Raw genomic sequence first — 22,761 nt, forward strand, 5'->3', positions numbered from 1 at the left:
TTCTGGACGCAAGATTGTGACGGCAGTAATTTCGGATGGCCTATCAGCATGATGACGTCATTTTGAACATTATATATATATATATATATATATATATATATATATATATATCACATTTCACCGAATAAAATTCAGTTGTGAGTCCGCGCGCGTCTGTCCACAAACTTCTTACTATTTACGAATTACCGGAGACATGGAGCTGCCATTACAGTAACCGTGCGTATTCTACTTCGCTGCTGATGTAAGACAACTTCAGCGGCGTCGTGATCGCGAGTACGTTGCCTTTTAACGTTTGCCTTCTTTTTTTTCTCGCGCAGAATAGTTATGTAACGCGAAAGCCTGTGTAGGGCGTCGTGGTCAGACGGAGCGTCACCAGAAGTCGCCGCCAGCGTTGCTGCCGCCGCCGCCCACGTCTGCGCTGGCCCCGTAAACCGCAAGCGTAGTGCGCGGACAAGCTCGAACTCTCTCTATACACTCTAAAAACAGTTGCACCCTTTGGGGTGTATATTTGTCCCACAACAATAATGGTCATCTGTCTTACCCGCGTTTCCTTTCTTTAACGCTGCGAGCCCGGTACTTCCCAGTCACGAACGGCACGCGCGTTACCAGCGTGACGCAGCATTCTCGTCAGTAATGTAGCGAGCGCCGAGTTTTCAAGAAAGGAAACGCAAGCAAGGCAGATGACGATTATTGATGTGGGACAAATACACACCCCAAAGGGTGCAAACTGCTTTTAGAGTATACTAAAGGCCAGCCGCAACGGGATTGCGCTTTAGAAGAAAAGATAATTATAACTGAACAGTATATCCTGGCGAACCAAATTTGGTAGAGCTTGGGAAATAGTATTTGCAGAATTGCTTTTGTTATTGGTGTGATAGAAGGAGAACTTGGCATATATATATATATATATATATATATATATATATATATATATATAGGGTGCCAGCTGCTCCTTGTCCTTGAACAGCCAGAAAATTTACATATATAGCGTTATGCACTTCCGCGCACATAGTTGGCGAAAAAAAGCAGTACGGGTAACGAGCATACGACGACGTTAATCACATAGCAGTCAGAACAGCACTGCCACTAATTAGTTGCGTTTAAGTAGCACATAAGCAGACGGCGCGCGCATCTGGCTGTTAGCGAATATGACGCAAGTCCCAGCACTTGGCCTCCGAGATTCCTTTCATCGCGCTGCGGGCAACCGCGGCTGCCACCTAAAATCTCGGAGGTCATGCTGGTTTACAACGTCCTGAGCCGTGCCTCAGTTCTTGTGAATAGTAATGGCAGTGCTTTCATTTCTTTCTCCTGTTTTTTTTCAGTCACGGGTATGGCCACTTATGGTAAAGGGCACCGGTTACCATCAGGAACGAATGATTGAATAATTTATTCGTCTGGTTAGCTATAAAATTTGAAGATGTGCTTTCCGTATAGAAGTTACCACGTTTAATTTACGTGCGCGGCGACCGAGTTTGTTGTTTATTATTTGTCAAAGTATAAAAATTGCCTAACTATTCACCGCCAAGGCTGCGCTGAATCCCTGGCAGCCTGGCTCGTTCGCCGGCGACGTGGCCCATCGAAGCCCCGTTCTGTTCGTCGCGACTGTGGTCGCGAAGCCGATTAGCTTAATTTCCCGGAAATCATAAGGGCGTCCTCAAATTTTGACGTTGCGGACGCCGTGCCTGTGCACTTTGCGAAAGCTTGCTAACGATCCCTGTTCATTAACGAAACAGCGTCATCGTATGGCGCTCGGTGAGCACGGTACACTGCGCGGGACCGGCGTTCGCTTGCACAAACGGGAGGGAGAGTTAAAGGGGGGTAACTTGGAACTAATAGGATCGAGGGAAAAGGTGCGAAGGTGAAGCGTAATGTGTTCCACTTTTTTAACACTTTGGTGGGCCAACATGGCTTAATATAAACGCATCAATCAATCAATCAATCAATCAATCAATCAATCAATCAATCAATCAATCAATCAATCAATCAATCAATCAATCAATGAAATATGTAGTAAGCAAACTAACCAAAGAATGAATGAATGATCAACCCAGTGTGTGAGCAAACGAACCAATGAGTGTATCGAACTATGAATGAGTTACGTAGCGATCGAGCGAGCAAACGACCGAACTTATGAATGAAATAACGAGGGACCACTCGACAGAGGAAGCGGATAAAATAACGAATGAAGGAATGAGTGAGCGAATAAATAGAAAAAACAAGCTAGGAACTAAACTAAAGAATGAATGAACTAAAAGATAAGCACGTGAGAGCGTTGACAAATAATTGAATGAATGAATGAATGAATGAATGAATGAGCCTACAAACAAATCAGCCAATCAATGAAGCGGGAACGAGTAAGCGAGCGAGCAAAGGAAGGAATGAACGAATATATTAGCAAATGGATGAATCGATGAACGTATCAATGGGCGAGTATGCGAGTGAACGAACGAACGCTCGAATGAAGTAATCAATTAATCGAGTGAGCAGAGAAACATGTGGAGAAATCACAGTTCCGAAACATAACAGATGAATAACATTAAACGAAATAACGAATGAATGAATGAATGAATGAATGAATGAATGAATGTCTCCGGGTACTTTAGTCTACATGCTTTGGCATTTATCCCCTCTTCGCTTTGATATCCCAACAACCAATGCTAAACTCATATCTGTGTCTCACGTCTGTGGCCGTCTGAAGGCTTGCAGAGTAGCCGAGCCCCGTGATAAGCCGCAGCATCTGATATCACTTCATTAAACGCAGATAGTTGAAATAAGAGAGAGAGAGAGAGGAACGTTAATGACAGAAAAGGAGGCAAGTAAAATGTTTCCACCAGCTCACTACCTTTTATGAAAAAAAAAAGAAATGTATATATGTGAGCAAGATTCTCTCTAGCTTCCCCCTCTGTGGTAGTATCTAAAATTTGGTTCCAGTAGATCGTAAAAACGACGACAACAAACAGTGCAACAAAAAATGTTACCACATCAGCTGTCGCTGACAGAGGCACATAATACACGAGGCTGAAAGTGCACGCGGTAGAAGCCGTAGGCGTGAGGTGGTACGAGCTTCCCACACCCACACATGTGGATACAATTAGTGCCGGGTTACTGCGCCGAGGCTGTAAGCGGACGGGAAAAAAAAATACAGCTGAGTTAACGAAACCTGGCGGGTACGTACTATACTCACCGCACCGGGAAGCAGTAAACGCATTAGCGGGAAGCCCAATAAAGGAAATGGCGTCGCTAAGACGAAAGCGAAGAAAGGTTGGAAAAAAAAAGGAAATTCGCGTGCACTCGCGCCAGTGTATACATTAACTAATAAAAAACGAGCAGGTGTGCGCGGGGTTACGTAATGTGCTTCTTCCGAGCTACCGTGTGTTCGCTTTGAACTAGACCTCAACGCCGTGTTGCTTGCCTCACGCGTTCGGGCCGCCGAAGTATTGGAAATTGATACGCTTCGCACCGGTGCTTCCTTCCGAGATTAATGGGGAGCGAAAAGGGGAGGGGGGGGGGCGCACCCGGCGGCGAAGCCCGCTTCCGGGCTCTCGGAAGTGCATGCTGCTGCTGCTGCTGCTTTTGATAGTATAGGTACCGCGAAGCGGAACTTTCTTTTCCTCTCTTTCTTTTTTTGTTCTTCTTCTTGTTGGCGCGCTGTCCGCCTTGCGTGCGCTGAATAGCCCGAGCACTTGATTGGAGAAAAAGGCAAGGCAAAAAAAAAAAATGAAATACAACTAGCGGCTGCGGGAGCCCGATAAGGAGAGTAGGATCGAAATTATGCTTCGTGAGAAGAGGTTCTTTAGATTGCCCCAGTGTTGATGGTATCTTCCTGCGTCTGTTGATTGATGAGTTCGCTCGGGATCGGGGAGAGATAAGATAAAATTGGAGGTAATACAAGGAGCACGAGGTTCCGCTAACAATCTCCAAGTCCGCTTCTAGCGTGCGGGCTTGGAGATTAAAGCAAAGCCAATAACATGCGGTTATATAATTAATTGAATGAGTAAAAATGACGATTTATTTATTTATTTATTTATTTATTTATTTATTTATTTATTTATTTATTTATCGAGAGTGCTTCAACGAAGGTATTTTTTGAAGCCTATGAATATAATATCAAAGCAATAAACTAAACAAAAAAGCCCCAGTTTCGCCCGATAGGCGCAACACTGATTGCCAGAGCAAATTAGTAGATACCAATGCGAAGCATACATGGAAGTTTTATTGGCCGTATAACCTTCTAAACATTCGCGTACTAACTAAATTAACAATGACATAATGTGTAAGCGCGACTAAACGAGGACGTCGAAAGGAAAGAGACACACAGAGACAGAGCTGTCTCTGTGTGCCTGTTTCTTTCTACGTTCTCGTTCAGTCGCGCTTACACGTTACATCATGGATTCACACCAACTAGCCCGCCAACGTGTTTTAACTAAATTAACAAGCACGGCGCCACGCGCACACAGGTAAACAAGAACACATCTCGCTCAAAATGCTGTAACGAGGAATCGCGGCAGCAGCAGCGAGCGAAGTGACTTTCTTGCATCTCTTGCTTCAACGCGATCGAAACGTTGAAAGCACTGGACATACGAAGCTACCGGCACTACTCGCACTCTGCACAATCAGCTTTACAATCTTCAGCTTTAATCTTCACAATCAAGCTTTACATACACAAAGCTTGAGAGGATCGGAGCTCAGCGTCTTCAGCTTTTGGTCGACAGAATTTTGCTGCCGTGATCGCGCTTTCAATTCGCATTTCTTATCACCAAATGGAGCAAGTTTGTACAGGTTAGACATACAGCGCAATTGAAGCGTTTAATAATGTTGTTGTGTAACCTGCTAAACGTTCTTGCTTTGCATGTACCCATGCATTCTTAGAGAGGTTGCTTCTGTCGCCCCCATAACAATTTAGCGTTTCTTGCCTCACATTGAGAGGAGAGAGAGGGGGAAAGTGCTCTGGGGAAGAGACACGTACTTCTGCAGCACTTATGGTAGTACGACTCGGTGTCCATCGCAATCACAGGGGCCTCACAAGCGCGCATTATAGACGCAAAGCTTTAAAGGATCTGGGTTCAGTGTTATGGCATTAGGGTAGGCGTTGTACATCGAAGACCTGCATATTAATTAGCATTATTATTGCAATAGCAACTATACGGACCCTCCAGGCACATTTATGGCGACAAGAACGTCAATAAGCATTGGGCGATAAAAGCGTCGCCGCGCGCCGCGTGTTGTATGTGCGAATGAAGGCACGCGTGGGGAGCCGACGATTTGCGGCTCAATCTGGCGCGCGCTCGAGGGAGGAAGGCGAAGGGCGAACGCGCTGTCTTCCGTCGCACGAAAGGCCGTGTGGGGGAGGGGAGGGAGGGACGGCTCCTACCTAGCGTGCGCTTCTCGCCGCTGTTCGCGTTGAAGCGAGGTCACTTCGCTCGCTGCTGCTGCCGCGCTTGTTCACGTCAGCGTTTCGACAGCAAGTGTCCGCGGTCATCGAGCGTGATGTGTTCACGTTTGCCTGTGCGCGCTGACACCATCCCTGTTAATTCGGTTAGTATTTGTCAGCAGGAGGCTTTCACTGCCGGAGCCTAACGTTCTATTTAGGGCTTTAGCGATGGTTTTTTCGTCATCCGGGTAATAATCATTCAGCCAGGGGGGATCGGTTGACATTGACACCCCTCCTTGCCCCCTTACGCTGTCTGTTTTCTCCCACTTCAGGCCCGGCGACAACTTCCCCTGACAGCGCAGCGAAAGCTACGGAGCCGAAGCATGCATTTATTTACGGCGCACCTGCATGCTGTCAGCAAATCTAAGCAACTGCAAGCTACGTTCCGTAGAACAAACCACGCAACTTACTATATTTGCGTTTCTGTTCAAGATTCATTTATAGCAAATAGAAAGACTTCTTAGGAAATGATTTCCGTTTCTCGCTGTTCCTATCTTTTAGGCTTTCTGGTATCCACGTCTGGTTTTCCTGGTCCTACAAACCGCCCAGAAATAAAACTTCGGCTCTACTTGGCGTAGGAACACAATAGCGGAAGCTTGGCACGTGCTAGCGCTTAGATTTGGCTGTGCTGCCACAGAAAGTTGTCGTCGGTCCTACTTTCAACAAGAAAGCTGGGCTGGTTGGCATTAAATCACGCTGGAGAGAAAAGAAATTGCGCTCGGGAACGAAGACGTAGGCTTCGAAAGCGGCCATGTTCCTCGGGAAATGTTTAATGAAGGGACGTCACGACGGGGCGCCTCATTAATCATCATAAGAAGGAGAGTATCTGTCAGCGTATCGCGTACGCCGCAGAGGAGAGGTCCGCCGTCCTCCGAGCTACATTAAACGTCCATGCCCACCCCCCCTTCTTTTTTTGTAACCGCTAACAAATGACTGACCGAGAGACGTATCCCCCGGTGAGCAAATCGCGACAGATGAAACAGGCCCACCGTGCCAACATTTTCTTCGCCTGCGCTTCGCGATTCATCAACGAATTCATCATCGTTGACGGTAAAAAAAAACCGGGGGAAACTCGGATAAATGAAAGGCGCCTGCGTAAGCGCTGTAGTCGTTCTAGAAAACCACTCAGGGAGGGGGATTTATGAGGCCAGTGTCATTGTAGAGCCTCGCGAATGCGGTTCTGAATAATGAATCAGAAGGTCACGATACTTTTGATGAAGCGCTCGGGACGAATAAATTGAGTGCGTCGGTGGGGGAAAAAAAATCACGGAGAGGAAGTGAGTCGTTTGTGCGAGTAGTTCCTGCTCTTTAGCGCGACGAGGGGTGTGCGGAGTTATCGCACTCGGTAATCACGCTGCAAATCTTTCCCGGGGAGTCCTTTCACCGCGGTATCAAAAGGTGGCACGATCTGCATGTTAATGTAGACGTCGAACGTTGCGTTGAGGACAACAAAGGAAGCAGAATGCATGGTCGCTTTAGAGTCTAGTTAAGGCTGCTGCTTCTCCCACTCTGTCTCTCTCGCTCTACTGATAAATTGCGTCTACGCGCAAGTTTTCAACATTTTACTGCGAGAACAACTGCAAGGACGCTTGAGGTGCACTCGCGCCGTTGGTGCCGCGGCCCGCTGTTGTCGCGCTGTTCCGATATCGGCGGCGCACGCGCGGCTCGCGAGCAGAGGTTTAGAGCATAGAGTTTCCTACAAAATTACTAGAGGGAACTCTGGCGCTAGTGTCTACGTGAACTACAATGGGAGCGGTTGTCCCAGCATGGGAATTATGGGAAGTACATGGATTTGCCTAAACTTGTTCCTTTTTGGCTTCAAACGGCTTTGTGACTTAGTAAACTCGTCATTTCAACAGTTTATTGCGTAATAAATAATTAAATAAACATCATTAAAATTGCCCGACTGCAGGATTCGAACACAGGGACTCTAGTACAGAAGCCTGATATTGAAACCATTAAGCCACGGATGCATGTATCGACAAGCGAATGAAACGCACTTATGAATTTATCGCGGGCATGCCAGTGCTTTGAGACGCTTGGTGCGTTTCGATTTGGGCACATAAACAAGCTCAATCATTGCAATTAATAGCAATTGTACGCGTTCCCCGGCGTCTTCTACACTTCGAAGAATATAGATTGCGCTGAAGTATACGACAATAAGATTTATATAGCGTAATATACAAAGCCACAAGAACGTCTGAATCCACAAGCACGAAGATCAGACAAATCCATGTACTTCCCATCATTCCCATGGTAGGACAACGACTGCAGCGCCAGAGTTCCCTCTAGTAATTTTGTAGGAAACTCTATGGTTTAGAGGGCCTGACGCGCGGAGTGCGTTTGATGATGATGATGATGATGATGATGATGATGATGATGATCTAGAAAAAGGAAAGACGCTTGATTCTGCAGCCCGTGAGGGAGCACGGCGAAGCGCCATCAGGGGGGAGGGAGCGGGAAATGAAAGATGATAGGGAAAGAGGGATCGAGGATGTGGCCTAATAGACTCCACTATGCGCGACAGGTGGCAGTCCTCAGTAAAATTGCCAGTGTTGTAGCGGGCGCTTACAGGGTGTCTATTCCAGTGGAATTGATAAACTCCAGCAGGCTTCGCAGTGCAGGGAGCTGGGGACACACCGGGAACAGCAGGTCAGTCTCTGGGGCCGCTGGAAGGCCGTGGCGTCTGTAAGTGTTGATCGAAAAGAAAAATGGCTGTGGCTTAGCTAAGGTTAAGCCCAGGATGCGAAGCATACTAGCCTTTATTTTAGTTGTTGAACCACTGTTTAGCCTGGTGAACTGCTGTTGCTTGGCTATATTTGGTTCGGCTAGACGAAGAAACAACTCATGCAGGCGAGCGCACGAGCTGAGACCCGGCTATGTAGCTACGCGGCCGCAAGCGAGCGCACGAGTTGAGCCTCCGCTTTTGCAGCTGTTATGACGTCATATGGTAGCTACGCGGCCGCGCGCGGCGCAGCAAGGAAGAGCGTGGTTGTGCGGCTGGTATGTTTCGCATAAAACGATAAAACGAAGAGGACGCACCGAAAACGCTACGCTCGATCGCCTAGGCGGTGGAGCGCAGGCAGCGTGCCACCTTCCGCCGCTGACACGAGCGTTGCAACGCGCACGTATTAGCGTTCGCGCTGAGCTACCGCGTGCATGCTCTGGTCTGAGCAGTGAACGTCTATTTCACTGCGCTGTGGTGACTAACGCCGGCGCTTTGCCGCGTCGGTCTGATCTCGCGCGCCGTCCAGGTGCGACGCCCGCTACTTCTGCAGTGGCAACGCTCATCGCGCCAGCGTTCTGAGACGCCTGGTAGCTGCCACGGCGCTGTTCCTTCCGCCCAGCAGGAGCAGCCTTGCGTGTTGGGCCACGCCAACATGTCGCACTCCGCCTATAGTTAGAAGACGGTGTCCGAGGAGGAGGAGAAGCACAATGCTGAACCTTGCTATTGCTGTCATTGATTGGCCCTTCGGGCTTAACCGCCAAATTTCTTTATCGTTAGCTTAAGTGTTCTTCCGCCTAGCATTTAGAGATATTCTCACTCTATACGTACACGCTTTGTGGAATGTAGACGTCTTCTCGCTCGCGCGAGGTGTGGGGGGTGTGGCGAGGTGAGTGCACTCTAGGAGGAGGGGGAGGGGGAGGCGAGCGTACGTCTCCTCATCTACTCCGGCCGCGGCTGCGCAAGACGCGGCTAAGCGCGACCGGGCGTGCATATTGGGAGGAACCTGTGGTAGTTGCAAAGGCTAGGTCACCCGAAATGACTGATGGCTGCGTGTGATTTTTGTTAGCGCACGCCTTGTTCGCGTTGAAGCTAGAAGCAGCACGAAGGGGAAATTCGCTTGCCGCTGTTTATCATTGTTCATCAAGCCAGCGTGGCGGGAGCGAGTCTGAGCGGTCGTCGAATGAGATATCTTCGTTTGTCCGTACGTCAGTTAAACCGCGTTTGGTAATTTAATTAGTATGCGAATGTCTGCTGCAATTCATACCGCCCGCAAAACTACAAACATTGCTTTGCGTACTTCTCTTAAACTTTGCTATCGCTATGCTTCGCATTTCGGGTGAAAGTGCGACTTGTTTGTACTCATCATCGTTTTGCGTGAGTATTTACGGATAACATAAATAGTTTTTGATATTGCTTTCTATTTCGCTCATTAACTCTGCTTATTTCACCCCTTCTTTTGAGGCACCGCTTGAGTGCCTCATACAGGAACCCAGACATGTAAAAATCGCAACGTTGTGTGAAACGATCAAGCCGATAGATTGATAAAATTGGCGAAACTGAAAACAAATGGCATGTCCCTCGAGGGAGACAGCGAAATGTCTTTCTAGTGTGATGACAGTTTACAGCACGGCAGTGTCGATACGGCCTGGAGTGCGCTAAAGGTGTTTGTTCACAAGACGAGACCGCATGTCAGGCCGGATTTCAAAGATAAACCACTTGGTCTCGGCTATGACGTTCGAAACCGGATCATCTTTGTCCTAAAGCAGGTGTATTAACCAGTGCACAAGTTAGTTTTAACGAAGCCGCAATTGCCTACTCGTTGCATACGGCGTATCAGTTGCAGAACGCAACCCAGTCAATTGCCTATCACTCAGAGCGATCGGTAACGCAGTTGAGTTACTTGTACAGTGATCTGCCAGGTAAGTTATGGCCAAGAACATGATTTCAATCGGCAGCTTCGAATGGCGTGCCTTTTATTTTAAAGCGAAGCTTTCCCGTGGCGGTTCTCCCTACATTGCGATAGAAGATTCCTTAACCGAGTAAATTGGACCCATACCGGAGGCAATGTACTCAAAGCTGGGCCGATCCCGGAGATAGTGCATCGTTATCAAAGCTGCTGACTTGGTAGGCTAATCCAGACACCAGTACTCACTGTATGTCCTCGCAACTGTTCTAAAGTGGTTTGCAACGCAGGCCCATCCTGGAGGCAGTAGAATGTTACATATTCTACACACCTCAGAGTAGTAACAAAATAAAGCTAACCTAAGAAGGTCAAGTAGGAAACTGTCACTGAACTTTTGACAACCATTCTCCGATGGTTTCCGTTCATTTTCTCACGCAATTTGTAGCCAGCAGAATGTTGCCGTTCACGATTCCTGTCACTCACTGACTTTGCTTATTTTTCTTTCTGCGCAGGCGCGAAGTCCGAACGGCCCGCGCCTACCAGCACCACCTGCCTGCCGTCGCAGGCCCTGCATGAGGTTGCCGCGTGAAATGTCCACGTGACGTCACCACCCATTGCTAGGTATAGTCTCTCTTCACCCGTGGTATTCGCTGCCTGGCCATTTCAGGCGGTGAGCTGTTGTCTTTGTAGTTTGTTCAGTGAAGCGCGACTGCAAGAATAGGCCACCAGGAAGTTGGATAATGCGCATACATTAAACAATGAAATGAAAAGAAAAAAGACGCCGGAACAGAAGGTGCCGTATCGGCCGGAGGGGGAATCATTGACAGCAAATGGCACAGTATTAGAGTACTACACAAAGTTAAGATTATCGTGTTATGAGCAGTTTAAATTGCAGTAACATTGATTTAATAATGGGGCATTCGGCTGTTCGTTTTTGAGCGCTCTGGCGGAGCGCGTTGCACTCGGCTGGTTGAAATCCAGAGCTCAAGATACATTCGGCTAGCTCTTTCAAAGCGCCGCGCTCCACCTCAGAGCACTCGGAGGCACTCAGACCTTGGACCTGGGAGCGCGACCGTGTTTTGGCGGAGTTCCGGTCACGTCGTTCCTGCAGCTTTCGTTGTTGGCATGGTGTCTGTCGCGCCGGTGCGACAGTAGCGTGTGCGTTCGTCGGTGCCTGCGCGTCCTTGTCTATTTACGAACGAACAAACAAACAAACAAACAAACAATCAAACAAACAAGAAGCGCTGACGTGATTTCTCTTGTATCCGATTGCTCTGGCGAGCAGTTGATCGTTCGGCTCGAACACGCCTTCTCTCACTCCGATGCCGAGTGGGTGCCACATCGTTACAATCTGAGTCAGAAGGCGATAAGAACCCACCATCACGCCGACGACAGACAGACAGACAGGCAGGCAGGAACAAATTTCACTCGATGAGCGCGAGTACTCGTGATCGCTGCGCTGGCCTGATCAGAAGCGCTGGCAGCAGGGAGCGCGCGTGCTTGTCCGAAAGCGGACGTTCCGCGTTGCCTCTCCCTTTACCACCGTATTGCGTGGCGCCCTCGAAGCTCTACCGATGACGTGATTCGAGCACACGTGATCGCCTAATCACAAGCGCTGGCAGCTGCAAACGCGCGTGTTTGTCCCAAAGCGGACTTTCCGCGGTGCCTCTCCCTTTACCATCGTACTGCACCGCGCCCTCGAAGCTCTACCGATCACGTGATGTGAGCACTTGTCATCGCAGCGTTGGCCTGATCAGAAGCGCTGGCAGCGGGGGACCTATTGCTCGTCCCAAAGCGGGCGTTCCGCGGTGCCTCTCCCTTCACCACCGTACTGCGCCGCGCCCTCGAAGCTCTACCGATCACGTGGTGCTCATGATCGCAGCTCTGGCCTCATCAGAAGCGCCGGCAGCGGGGAGCGCGCGTGCCCTTCCCAAAGCGGACCTTCCGTGTCGGCTCTCCCTTTACCACCTTACTGTACCTTGACTCCGAAGCTCGACAGACCACGTGACGTCCAAGGCTGGGCGCGCAAGTAGACAGCGCCGCATAAAGGTACCAGCCTTGTCGGCTCGCTGCCGCACTCGCAGCGGATCACGTGACCTCCGATATTCGCCGCGCGAGCCACAGCACTCGTGAGAGAACGGTGGCGGCGGCGACACACGAACGCGCCTAGAATGACTGCTATCGCTAAAAAAACAGCAAGGGGATAAAAAATCTATATTGAATGAATGAAAAATAAAGAGAAACCTTGTAGATCGTGCACTGTTGCGATACTTCGTACGTACTCACGGATAACGTTGTATCAGCAACACGCAAGTGTCCACTGCGAATGCTCTATCTTGACATCTAAGCTAGGTATAACTACAAACATCAAGTGGTTAGATACTGCTATCATTATTTCAAGTACACACCGCGGAGTGTGTATAAATGCAAAAATGTACACGTGTGTAACCATCGCCGTGTGTTTACAGCTATGCGAGGCGGGAGTTGGCAAGGTCTATCCGCCCATCGCGCCCTGGTTTTGTTCACACTGCGGGTTTTAGAGCGAAAGCGTTTAACGATCTTCCGAAGCGATGCTCTATCTTCTGTAGCTGCCCTTCGAGACGCGGTACGTCTTCTTCCTATTGGCAGTCCATTGTTGGGGGACAAAGAAAGCTCGCGGGCAGTTTTCGATTATGCCCTGTTCCCCACTTTCGCATCGATCCGTACGTGCTGCGGGCAAAGTGCGTTGCAGCGGCAACAGATGACGCCCCGGTCGCCGCAACTTCATCCATCACGCGGCGGGACCAATGTTTGCCAAGCGCTAACCACGCTGAGAGACTCGCCGTGGGGGAAAAAAGAAAAAAAGAAGGCGCGTCGGGGCTAGGACGCGCGCGAGCCGATGTCGGAGAGTAAACACCAAGCTGGCCGGCACTGACCGTGCAGCCGGTCGCAGTTTGGACTTGCGGGCTGAGCGCTCGCGAGGCCATTTTCGATTAGTGCCAGTCGCTATGCCCTTCTGCCATCAAGGTGTGTTGAATATTAGGCGCAGACGACAGGCTGGCCTTGCCCGGAAGCCGGGCAGACGACACAGGCAGTGAAGAGCAGACGATGTTCGTTCGTTCTACGATGATAATAATAATAATAATAATAATAATAATAATAATAATAATAATAATAATAATAATAATAATAATAATAATAATAATAATAATAATAGTAATAATAATAATAATAATAATTCTACTTAAAGGAAGTCGCGCATGATCTCTTCTGGGAGTTGTCTAAGTAAGCAAAGCATTGTGCTACTTGTTCATCTCCACGCAGCCCGGTTTCATTATCAATGTAGTTGAAATTTTATTCGGCCAGCATAAACCCTTATCAATCCTCATCGGTCGTTATCAGCCTTATCAAACATTATTCGTCCCTTATCAATTCTTATCGGTCGTTATCGTCATATGCATGTCCAACGAAGCTGCTGCAAAACCACCACTAAAATTGCTGAGGGGGTATGCAGTGCTTTATCGGTGGTTCGGATGCTTGGTTTAAGCTTGTTCTTTATTAAAATGTAACCCGCCGTGGTTGCTCTATGGCTGTGGGGTTGGGCTGCTGAGCACGAGGTCGCGGGATGGAGTCCCGGCCACGGCGGCCGCATTTCGATTGGGCGAAAACACCCGTGTACTTAGATTCAGGTGCACGTTAAAGAACCCCAGGTGGTCGAAATTTCCGGAGTCCTCCACTACGGCGTGCCTCATAATCAGAAAGTGGTTTTGGCACGTAAAACCCCGTAATTTAATTTTATTGAAATGTATGCTGTCCTGTGTGTTGTATGGGTGATTTCAATGAATATATGCACTGTTCGCATCACTTTTCTGAGCCCTACTAGCCTCTGCCTTACGTAGGTATGAGCCATTGCATTTTTTTTTATTGCTTACAGGAGTATGAGCCCTTGTTTAGGGTGGTACGAGCATTCGTCCTGTGTGACAGAAGGACGAATTTCTCGTTGGGTCGGCATAGAATGCTTACGAATTGAAGACGTTTATTTCCATCAATGTGAACGGCGATGTGGCAAAAATAAATCTGAATTAACAGCTTGACTACCTAACCATGCAGTTCGCTTACCCCAGTGTGAAATAACTAAAATTTTGCAAACGCGGCATAACGCGTCGTGAGAGCAATAGCTAGTGCCACCTCATCAAAGGCTCGATTCGAAATTATGTCCGAATGCTAGCGTAATTTCCAGTTTGCCGGTCCATAGTGGCTTTCGCATCTCTGGGTGTCTAGGTTTGACGCTGGCTTTCGCGCGGTGTTTTAACGTGATGGTAGACCCGCTGCCGCCGCAGTATCTACCTGCCAGCTTGAAGCTCCTGAGGCCATGTTTATCAGTACAAATTACGGGACCCTTCTGTGACCAAGGTGTTTCGAACAAGCGCAGAAAACCGGCTTGCCTTACGTAGACGCGAAGCAGACGACGCAGACGGTGAAGAGCAGACCATGTTCGTCTGCTCTGCAACCTTCACAATGTTCACTTACTGCTATGTGAACATAAAAAAAAAAATTGAAAAATGGCATCATGCCCAGTGAAACTAGCAACCAGTGCCATGTCTTGATAGGCTGGATTTGGAATTTTGTTCGAACCATAGAGTGTAATTACGGTTGGTGGTTGTCTTGGCTGTCGTATCGTTCAGTGTCGTGATTTGGCGCTGGCATCGTGCACAATATCCCGCCATGGAAATCCGCTGACGCGGACATGACCTGCGTGTTTCTCGCTAATGGGGCCATTTTTTCATTAGTGTCAGTCGCTAGGCTCTTCTGAAATTAAGGTGTGTAGAAAGTTCCGGACTACTGGATGACCTTACACAGCAGACGACGCAGGACCGGTGGCTCCTAAAAATTCTATGTTCGCTTACTCCTGTGTGCGCATAATTTTTTAAAAGCGTCGTGAAAGCGACAGCTATGGACTTCAAAGCTGGGTTAGTTGGTTTACGTTCAAGTTGGCGAACCGCGCAGGAGGTGGGAAAGGAGTTACGTGCTGTTCGCAGATCTGTTCTCCTGTCGTCTGATAGGATCGCCATGTACAATGACAAACGTCATCATATCATAAGCTAAGACTGGAAATTTTGATAGAACGCCAGCGAATTTTACCGATTGATCGGTGGCTTGGCAGTTAGTGGTTGGCACCGTCTACGTAGACATTGATTCCCGAGTGCGAATAACGCTGTCGCTGCTGCTATGAAGCCACTGGCGCAGCTTCGTTGTACGTGCTTTGCGCTAGTGAGGCCATTTTCTATTAGTGCCAGTCGCTAGGGGTCCCTCCACGATCAAGCGGTCTCGAATATGCGCAGACAATCGGCTGGCCTTGCGAACAAGCCAAAGCAGACGACATTCGTCTGCTTCGTAACTCTCAGCACTCTCTTACTGCAGTGCGGATGGACTAAACATTTGCGGGAACGCGCAAGAAGGCGTAGTGAAAGCAACCGATAGTCTCTGATAACAAGAGGATGTATTCGAAATCCTCTTTAGGATCCGTTGTCTTCGCTGCACAATCTTTACATGCCGTTACTCTGAGCGGATGCTGCGATGACGATGATACCTGAACCCGAAGAATCGTGACAGTAAGCTATATGCGGTGGTTGCGCGCGGATCGATCATCCTGGCTGCTTTGAGAACGTGTGATCATTTCCCATTAGACCCAGCCGGACTGACCTGTTGCGGTTGACCGGTTCAGGCTATATATAGACGACGGCTCCCAGTTGGACGAAGCAGCAGACGACACTCAAATGTAGAGGAGCAGACGATGTAGCGCCTCGCAGGCTGCTCTCTGTTGCCTGTGCCATAGGTGCCTGTATTTAAAGACAACACACACGGGCACACTTTGAATTGTTCGACAGTGCTGCTGCGCATTTTCGATGAGATTCGGTAGAGGTTGAGAGTTGCAGCGGCTCACAATTAGCAGCACTTCCTGATCTCTATATATGCTGCTTGTTTCAGCAGATGCCTCTTGGTTCAGTTCTGCAATAAAAAAGGAGAAGGAGAATAAGGAAAATAAACAGAAAGGGAAATAAAAGAGAGACACCGCGAGTTCTGTGCGTTTAGGATGTATTTGCAATGAGCCAAGGAGCAAGCAGATACTTTCAATTAATAATTTTACCAGCGTGCCCTGTCAGCCTTTAAGGGACCTATAGCGTGAATAAGTGTTGCTTTATTTGGCGATTTCCGCGAGCAACCGTAATAGTTCATATTTCCAGGGCGGATTTCGTAGCAATGACGCACTGCAGACGGGCTACCTCACCTTGCAGACGAAAACTGGCCGATGTCTACGCGGCCAAAAACTCATTTGTAGCACTTATGTTCGATGGCTATAGCCTCTATTAAGCCAGAAAGCTGTAGCGCACGGGCCATTGTTAATTCAGTCTCGTGTTACGACGCTCTTCAGCGGACGTGGTGTTCGATCCGGCCGGCTGCTGTCATTCCGCCTCATCTACCGGAAACAGACGACAGGGATAGTTAGACGGAGCAGACGACGCAATTTGGAACAGGCCGGAAGCAGACGGTAGTACCCCCGGAGAGCTGTTCCTCATTGGCGGGACTCTGTAAACAGCCTTCCGTGATCGATGGCGTCGTTTGCACCGTGTGTCTAGCAAGGAGTAACCGTACAGCCCCTTGGAGACGACGCTGCAAGGAACCGTTGTAATCATTGTCTTTCGTTGCATCTATAGGGAAGTGCTGCTGCCGCACACAGCATAATGGTGTCAGCAGTCCTTGTGTCTTTTGCTTCGCGGGGCTAGTAGTGACTGCGGACATCTATAGCAGGAGAGCGCGCTAAAGTAACACCAGCTAACAGGGAGTTTAAGTAAAACGGTCATATTTCTCATTCATCTTCTGGTAAAGGAATTTCTCAGCCTAGAGAATCTCCTAAAATTTAGGGGAGCGGACAATATGGGAAGTTGGTTAAGCTTCATCTTGAGAACAGCTCAAGAAGACGCGGACGACTGGAAAGAAGACGACAGGATGGACGCTGACTTGCAACTGAGAAGTTTATTAAAATGAAGACGTGTTTTCGACATAATCACGTAACGTTATAATGTTATCCAATAACGTTATACAAGCACAAGCGTGATATGTAATCGGGAGCATGCTCATGCGACCCAGACGTCAACAATATGCGCGCATGATTATGCTTAACCTCTGTCGCTTTGTTTTTCGAAGAAAATTCAGTTGACTCTGCGATAATGCCACCGAACGGTCACTGTTGCACATATATTTTGCTTTGCAAATACGGAACGCTCGTACTGTTTCCCTCATGAGTTGATTAATATGACGGTGAATGATTGTGCATTGCTCAAAACGGAGTTCGGAGCCACACGTACCACAACGCGCTCCGACGTGAGACAGCCTATCATTCTTGCCGGCCCCCTTTCACGCTCTCTCAAGCGCACGTTGAATGCCCTGTATACACACTGCCGCATGGTAATGACAACAGGTACACCACGCCGGTTCTACAGGGAACGAATGCGGCCTTAAGCTTAACGCCGAGCTTGCTGGAAAGACAAACCCTTTTCTAAGATTTTTGCTGAACAGCGGCGAAGTTACCGCTCACTTTCCTTGGTGCCGAGAAAAAAATACACAATGCACATATGCAATGCACATGCGGCATGACATCCAACTTGCATTTCATTCCGCGTTCAAGTGATTAGCTGTTCTTTTTTCTTTTTTTTAGCCAACAAATATTCTTCTCGCGAGAACGGGTGAGCAGATGTGCTCACTCAACAGGCCTGGTCGGGTCGCCAATTCAATCCGTGTGGTAGACGGCGGCGACGAAGCTGAGCTGCAACGAAACGCATTTTTGCGTGTGACGTGATTCGGCGGCACTAAGTGACGTCATGCTCACGTGCTAGCACAATGGGTGCTCCGCCCCGTGGTATGAATTCCGCTTAAGACGAAGCTCTAGTTCTCGGACTCACATCTAAATGCACGAGAAAGGGAAAAACATCGTTTTCTCTCGGCAACCAATCCGCAGAATTTGATTAAATTTATCACATTCAAAAAGAAAGAAAGGGTAAAATCCGGTGACTGTGGGAAAGGCATCTTTTATTTAGGCCGTTAATGTTTCTATAAATCTTGAAAATCGCAAATTTTGTGAAAAGGAATCTATGGAGTTTGCAACTCCGTAACTCAGACGTAAAGATGATATCAGGATTCTGTAAAATGCATCTATTAGTAACATCTAAAGAAAACAAAATTGACGTGTCTTACATGGCTCTTAAATAAACCAGTAATATGTGAGTGGGACTTTTACAAAACCCTCGTATACAAATTCACGTAAGTTATAAATTAATATGTCAACTTTGTCCGCTCTCGATGTTCTAACGGATGCAGTTTACGGAACTGCGATATCTGTTATTGGTGCGAAATTGCGTATTTCTATACTTCGGGATTTTACTCTTTTTAAGCGCGCCAGTTTTCTGCAGTTTTGGTAAAAAACCCAGCTCCTAATTCGAAGTTACGCTTCCAACAGCCAAATAATTTAATTGTATCTCGAGCATGCAAGTAATTCCATTGCACTAGTTCTAAGAGAGAACTCAGAAAAAACAGTTCTGCGTTTTACATGTATCTGAATTGGCGCCATTGAAGTTGGGCCCGAGCTAAAGCTTCCTCTTAAGGTGCTCGGCGTCTGCGTGGAAACGGACCTCCTAGTCTGGAGAAAATCTATGGAATCCAACAGAGATATTCGTCCCCCACTACCATGGCGTTCTGCTTTTATCTGTTCTTTCTGGTTTTATCTGTGGGGGCATGTTTGCCAACGTACAGGTGGTAGATTGCACATGTTACTTGCGATGTGCCTCGGAAGGTGTCAATACGCGTTTGCTTAGCTTATGGAGAGCTGTTCGCTTGAACTTGATTTAAGCCGAGTTTGTGCCGAGGTCCTTTCGATTAGCCTGTAGTTGCAATTACCTTCTGCCTTGTACCGTTTAACCCCTTGGTTTCACTGCTGTATTTACCGTTTCCGCGAAGTATTTCCGGCTTGTTCGCGCGACTCAAGCACAGCAACTGTTGGCAGGAACACCGCTATGCTAAGTATCGAATGTTACATAAACCTCACAGCCACTAGTAAAGTCGTTGTAAAGCTGTAAAGCTGTCTTCGCTGCACCAATTGTCCTTGTGAGGAAAAGCCTGCTTCGGAAACGTCGCCGGCTTGTTTTTTTTTTTTTTTTTTTTCAGTTTACATTGTCACTCTGGCCAAGACGTTATTTTACCGACAATTTCTATGCCTACCTCTTATGTAAGACCCCATGTTTGCGACACCTTTAAGAAATAATGACAAAATCAGCAGTTAAAAGGCTTTGCCAATTATTGTAATGTTCCATTTATTCAATTCCTTGCTGTTGTTTTCTTTTTGTTGTCTGATGTTAGCTCTTTTCAATAAAAAAAAAAGAAAAGCTGACTCTATTGATTGTACAGTTATTTTTCTTTGATGCACGTATCAACAGACGGTCCCGCATTAAGTCTTTTGACTATGAAATCTGCTTCTTCACTTATGTTTTCCTGAAGATGTATATTCCAGATTTAGGAGAATAAAATTTGAGTCGAAGTGGCGAAAAGAAAGCAGCCTTAAGCGATTCCTTCGCCTCTGAACTCAACTACTGCCGGGGGAGTGGCTGATGGGAAGGGGTTTGATAAGAGGGGATTTTAAAGCAAGCATCCGACAAGACATATATACATATATATGTATACATATATACATACATACATATATATATATATATATGAAATATTACTTAGATGTTGATTATCGGTGTGTCTGTTTGTGGCTCTCGGTTTGGGACCTTTTACTGTCACCCCTTTTTGTGGACGCCTTGTAGCAGCAACGCCTTCTGGTTGTGGGGTCGCAGGGAGGTCATGGTGAGGTCTCGAGGCGAAGACACGGCGGCTCACGAAGAGGACCCGCTGGGCGCCGAGGACTGGCCTGACGAGGCGCGCCAGCCCGACCGGAAGAGGCCCAGGCCGGACTCGAGGTACGACAATAGGTAGCGCGTCCCCACGGGCAACCTAGCCTGCGGGGTGCACTGAGCTGGCGCGGCAGTCGTTTATGCATCTCCTACGGGCATTGCGGTGACAAAATGTCAGTCATAATGGCAAAGCCTTTGGCGCAATCATTAATCGTACCAGTAAACCGTAGTAGTAAACCGTGCCAACTAGCCCAAGAATCAGCCTTGTTGAATCAGCCTTGTGCAAGCCCAGCGGGGCGTTACCCGCATTACCGCAGTTCCCGAAGACCTCAGACTTCGGGGAGCCGCGTCTTGTTTCGACGTGAACCTCCGGACGAAGCGACACCCGAGGTCATTTCTCTCCTTTACGCGTTTGTTTCTATATCCTAAACCCCATTTTTCTTTGTGTAGGGTAGCGAACCAGACTGGTGGACTTCCCTGCCTTTCTCTTACTTTGTCTCTCTCTCTCTCTTTTTACAGCATCGATGACGTAACTCAAGCTTTTACTCCAGGCTCCCGCCATCGTGTACACTTTTCTTCTTTTAATCTTTCCGTCCCCATTTCCCTTTCCCCAGTGTAGGGTAGCCAACCGGGCTCAGTCCTGGTTAACCTCCCTATCTTTCCTTTATCATTTGCTCTCTCTCTTTGATGCTAAAATAAAACAATCTAATCCAATTCAACCATGATGTACGCTGAAAACGGCACGTCCACAATACGCCGTGTCAGACTATCTGCGATAGAATAGATGTTATCTTGATTTAAGAAATGATGTTTAACTTTTTTTTAATCATGCGCAGCGGAAGAGCTCTGTATACAGTAGACGCCACAAGAGCCGACAGAGCCGGAGCAGTGTAACTTTTAAGAGTTGCAGTGCTAAAAAGAAAAGTGGAGTGTCCTCTGTGTACCTACGTTACTACAGTTGCACTCGCATTGTAAGGTGTGCACTCCGTTAGGGTTAGCGTTGGTTAGTCCTGTCGAAGCTTTATTTCTTTAAATATATATATTTTTCCTTGTGGAAGAGAGCCGGGAAACGTTGCAGGCTGCGGCCCTTTGAGCCTGAAATGTGTAATGCGAACAAGAGATGGCTGGATACGTGAAGGGCGTTCTTAATTCGCGTAAAGCACCGTTTCTTCGCGGTGCGCAGCGAGACGTAGAACTCTTTTCTTTTTCCCGGAAGCTGTTCCGAAGCGGGAAGCACATGAACGAGTGCTTGGGAAAGGCCTGCTTCCTTTTTCGAAGACAAACGTGCAAGAAGACGTTTTTATTAGATGCTTTGTTGGCTTGTTCGCAAAATTACCATGTATAAGCATTCGAAGCGCGCAGTTTGCTTCTTTTGAGACAGTTGGCTGTCTTTCGCTAAGGGTGCGGATAGCTGGAAAAGCAGCTGGGCTATTATTAAGTTCCAGAAATTCGGACCTTTCTTTTTCATTTTATCTTTGCATGACTTCCTGTCTGCACTTCTGCAATTTGTCCATGTTTTTTTTTTTAGATCGTTTTTGACTTCATCTTATATGAAGATGTGCTGGCACCCGAAAGGTAGTGCTGGCGACTGCTCTTCGTGCGGTAAAAATATAATACCAGGGACAGTCGCGGTGAATTGACAAGAAGTAGCACGTCGGCAGAAATTTCGACAGGTCAGAGAAGGCGTTCAACTACGCAAAGAATCTGTGAAGACGTTCAGCTGACGTCTCATTTTGGGGGTTGGTTTAAGTTATACCGCATTTATAATTCGACTTTTAAGCGCATTACGGATTACTGAGCTCGAAATTGAAAACCTCTGTCATCTCAAGGCCTTACATTTACTGGAACAAGCTTAACTGGTACACCGGTATGGTATTGTCATCTGTGTGCAGATAGTTGACCCCATTTTTCTTTTACGTCTTGCGGTAAAGAAGGCAAGCAATACGAATGGCGGCGATGGAGGACTCTTGAGAGGTCAAATGGCAATGGCGCACCACTCAGTTACCTTAGTACCATTATCAATAATTGGCAGCGATGTACCTCTTAAGTATCTGTGCCCGAAAATCCCGGGATCGATAGCGCTGTTTCCTGATGTGTCACACAGGATAGAGCGTACTATGCGACTTCTGGCCATACTTCACCGCCATAATGTCAATACTAATTGGCTCGTAATTCGGCGGAAGTTTCTTGAAGTTCGCTGAGCGCCTTTCGGTGGCCGCCAGAGGAACTGCCCCGCAGCGCGTGAAGTATGGTCCGAGATGTACAAATTTTTTTGTTGTTCTTGTTCGACACAGGTCTCGTTAAGCAAGTGGAATATATTTGCACAAACGTTCCAATTGGCGAAACACGTGTAGAACGAATGTCCTCGCTCGAGCGTTGGCTCTTCCTTCGGTCGAGCTTGTTGTCATCGTTACTGTCTATTACTGTCATTATCGTTCAGCGCGAAATTCCCTAAGTGAAACATCCAAATTTTTCTTCCACATAAGCTCTGTAGAAACGTTAGGCCAACGCGAAAAAAAAAGAAAAACATACTGAGAACCAACTACCCTCGTCGTACCAACTTCTTTTTCTTTCTCTCTCTCGGTGTACTGCCTGCGCACGTTTCCTTTCTTTTTTTTATGCAGCTTACATCAATGAAGTGCGACATATTCGCAGAAGTGTTCCATTTACTTAGTGGTACTTAGGTGGAACGAGGGAAAGATAGAAACCTTAATTATGTGCGCTCGCGGTGATAGCCTGACTAACATAGAGCACAGGGAGCTCACCGAGCACG

The 22,761-nt window shown here is 47.7% G+C and overlaps 1 protein-coding gene across 3 annotated transcripts in view; it reads left to right on the forward strand.

Annotated features, from left to right (window-relative positions):
* Window positions 1-22,761, forward strand: part of dimm (basic helix-loop-helix family member dimmed) — a 564,311-nt gene that overhangs the window by 515,396 nt on the left and 26,154 nt on the right. For all 3 annotated transcript variants that reach the window (XM_075702147.1, XM_075702146.1, XM_075702148.1), the window contains 2 exons: window positions 10,575-10,683; window positions 19,932-20,054. In XM_075702147.1, coding sequence (XP_075558262.1) covers window positions 19,939-20,054 — 116 coding nt within the window. In that variant the 5' untranslated portion in view covers window positions 10,575-10,683; window positions 19,932-19,938. The remainder of the gene's footprint in view (window positions 1-10,574; window positions 10,684-19,931; window positions 20,055-22,761) is intronic.

This window comes from Dermacentor variabilis, chromosome 8 (assembly GCF_050947875.1).
Source record: "Dermacentor variabilis isolate Ectoservices chromosome 8, ASM5094787v1, whole genome shotgun sequence".
Taxonomy (NCBI): Eukaryota; Metazoa; Arthropoda; class Arachnida; order Ixodida; family Ixodidae; genus Dermacentor; species Dermacentor variabilis.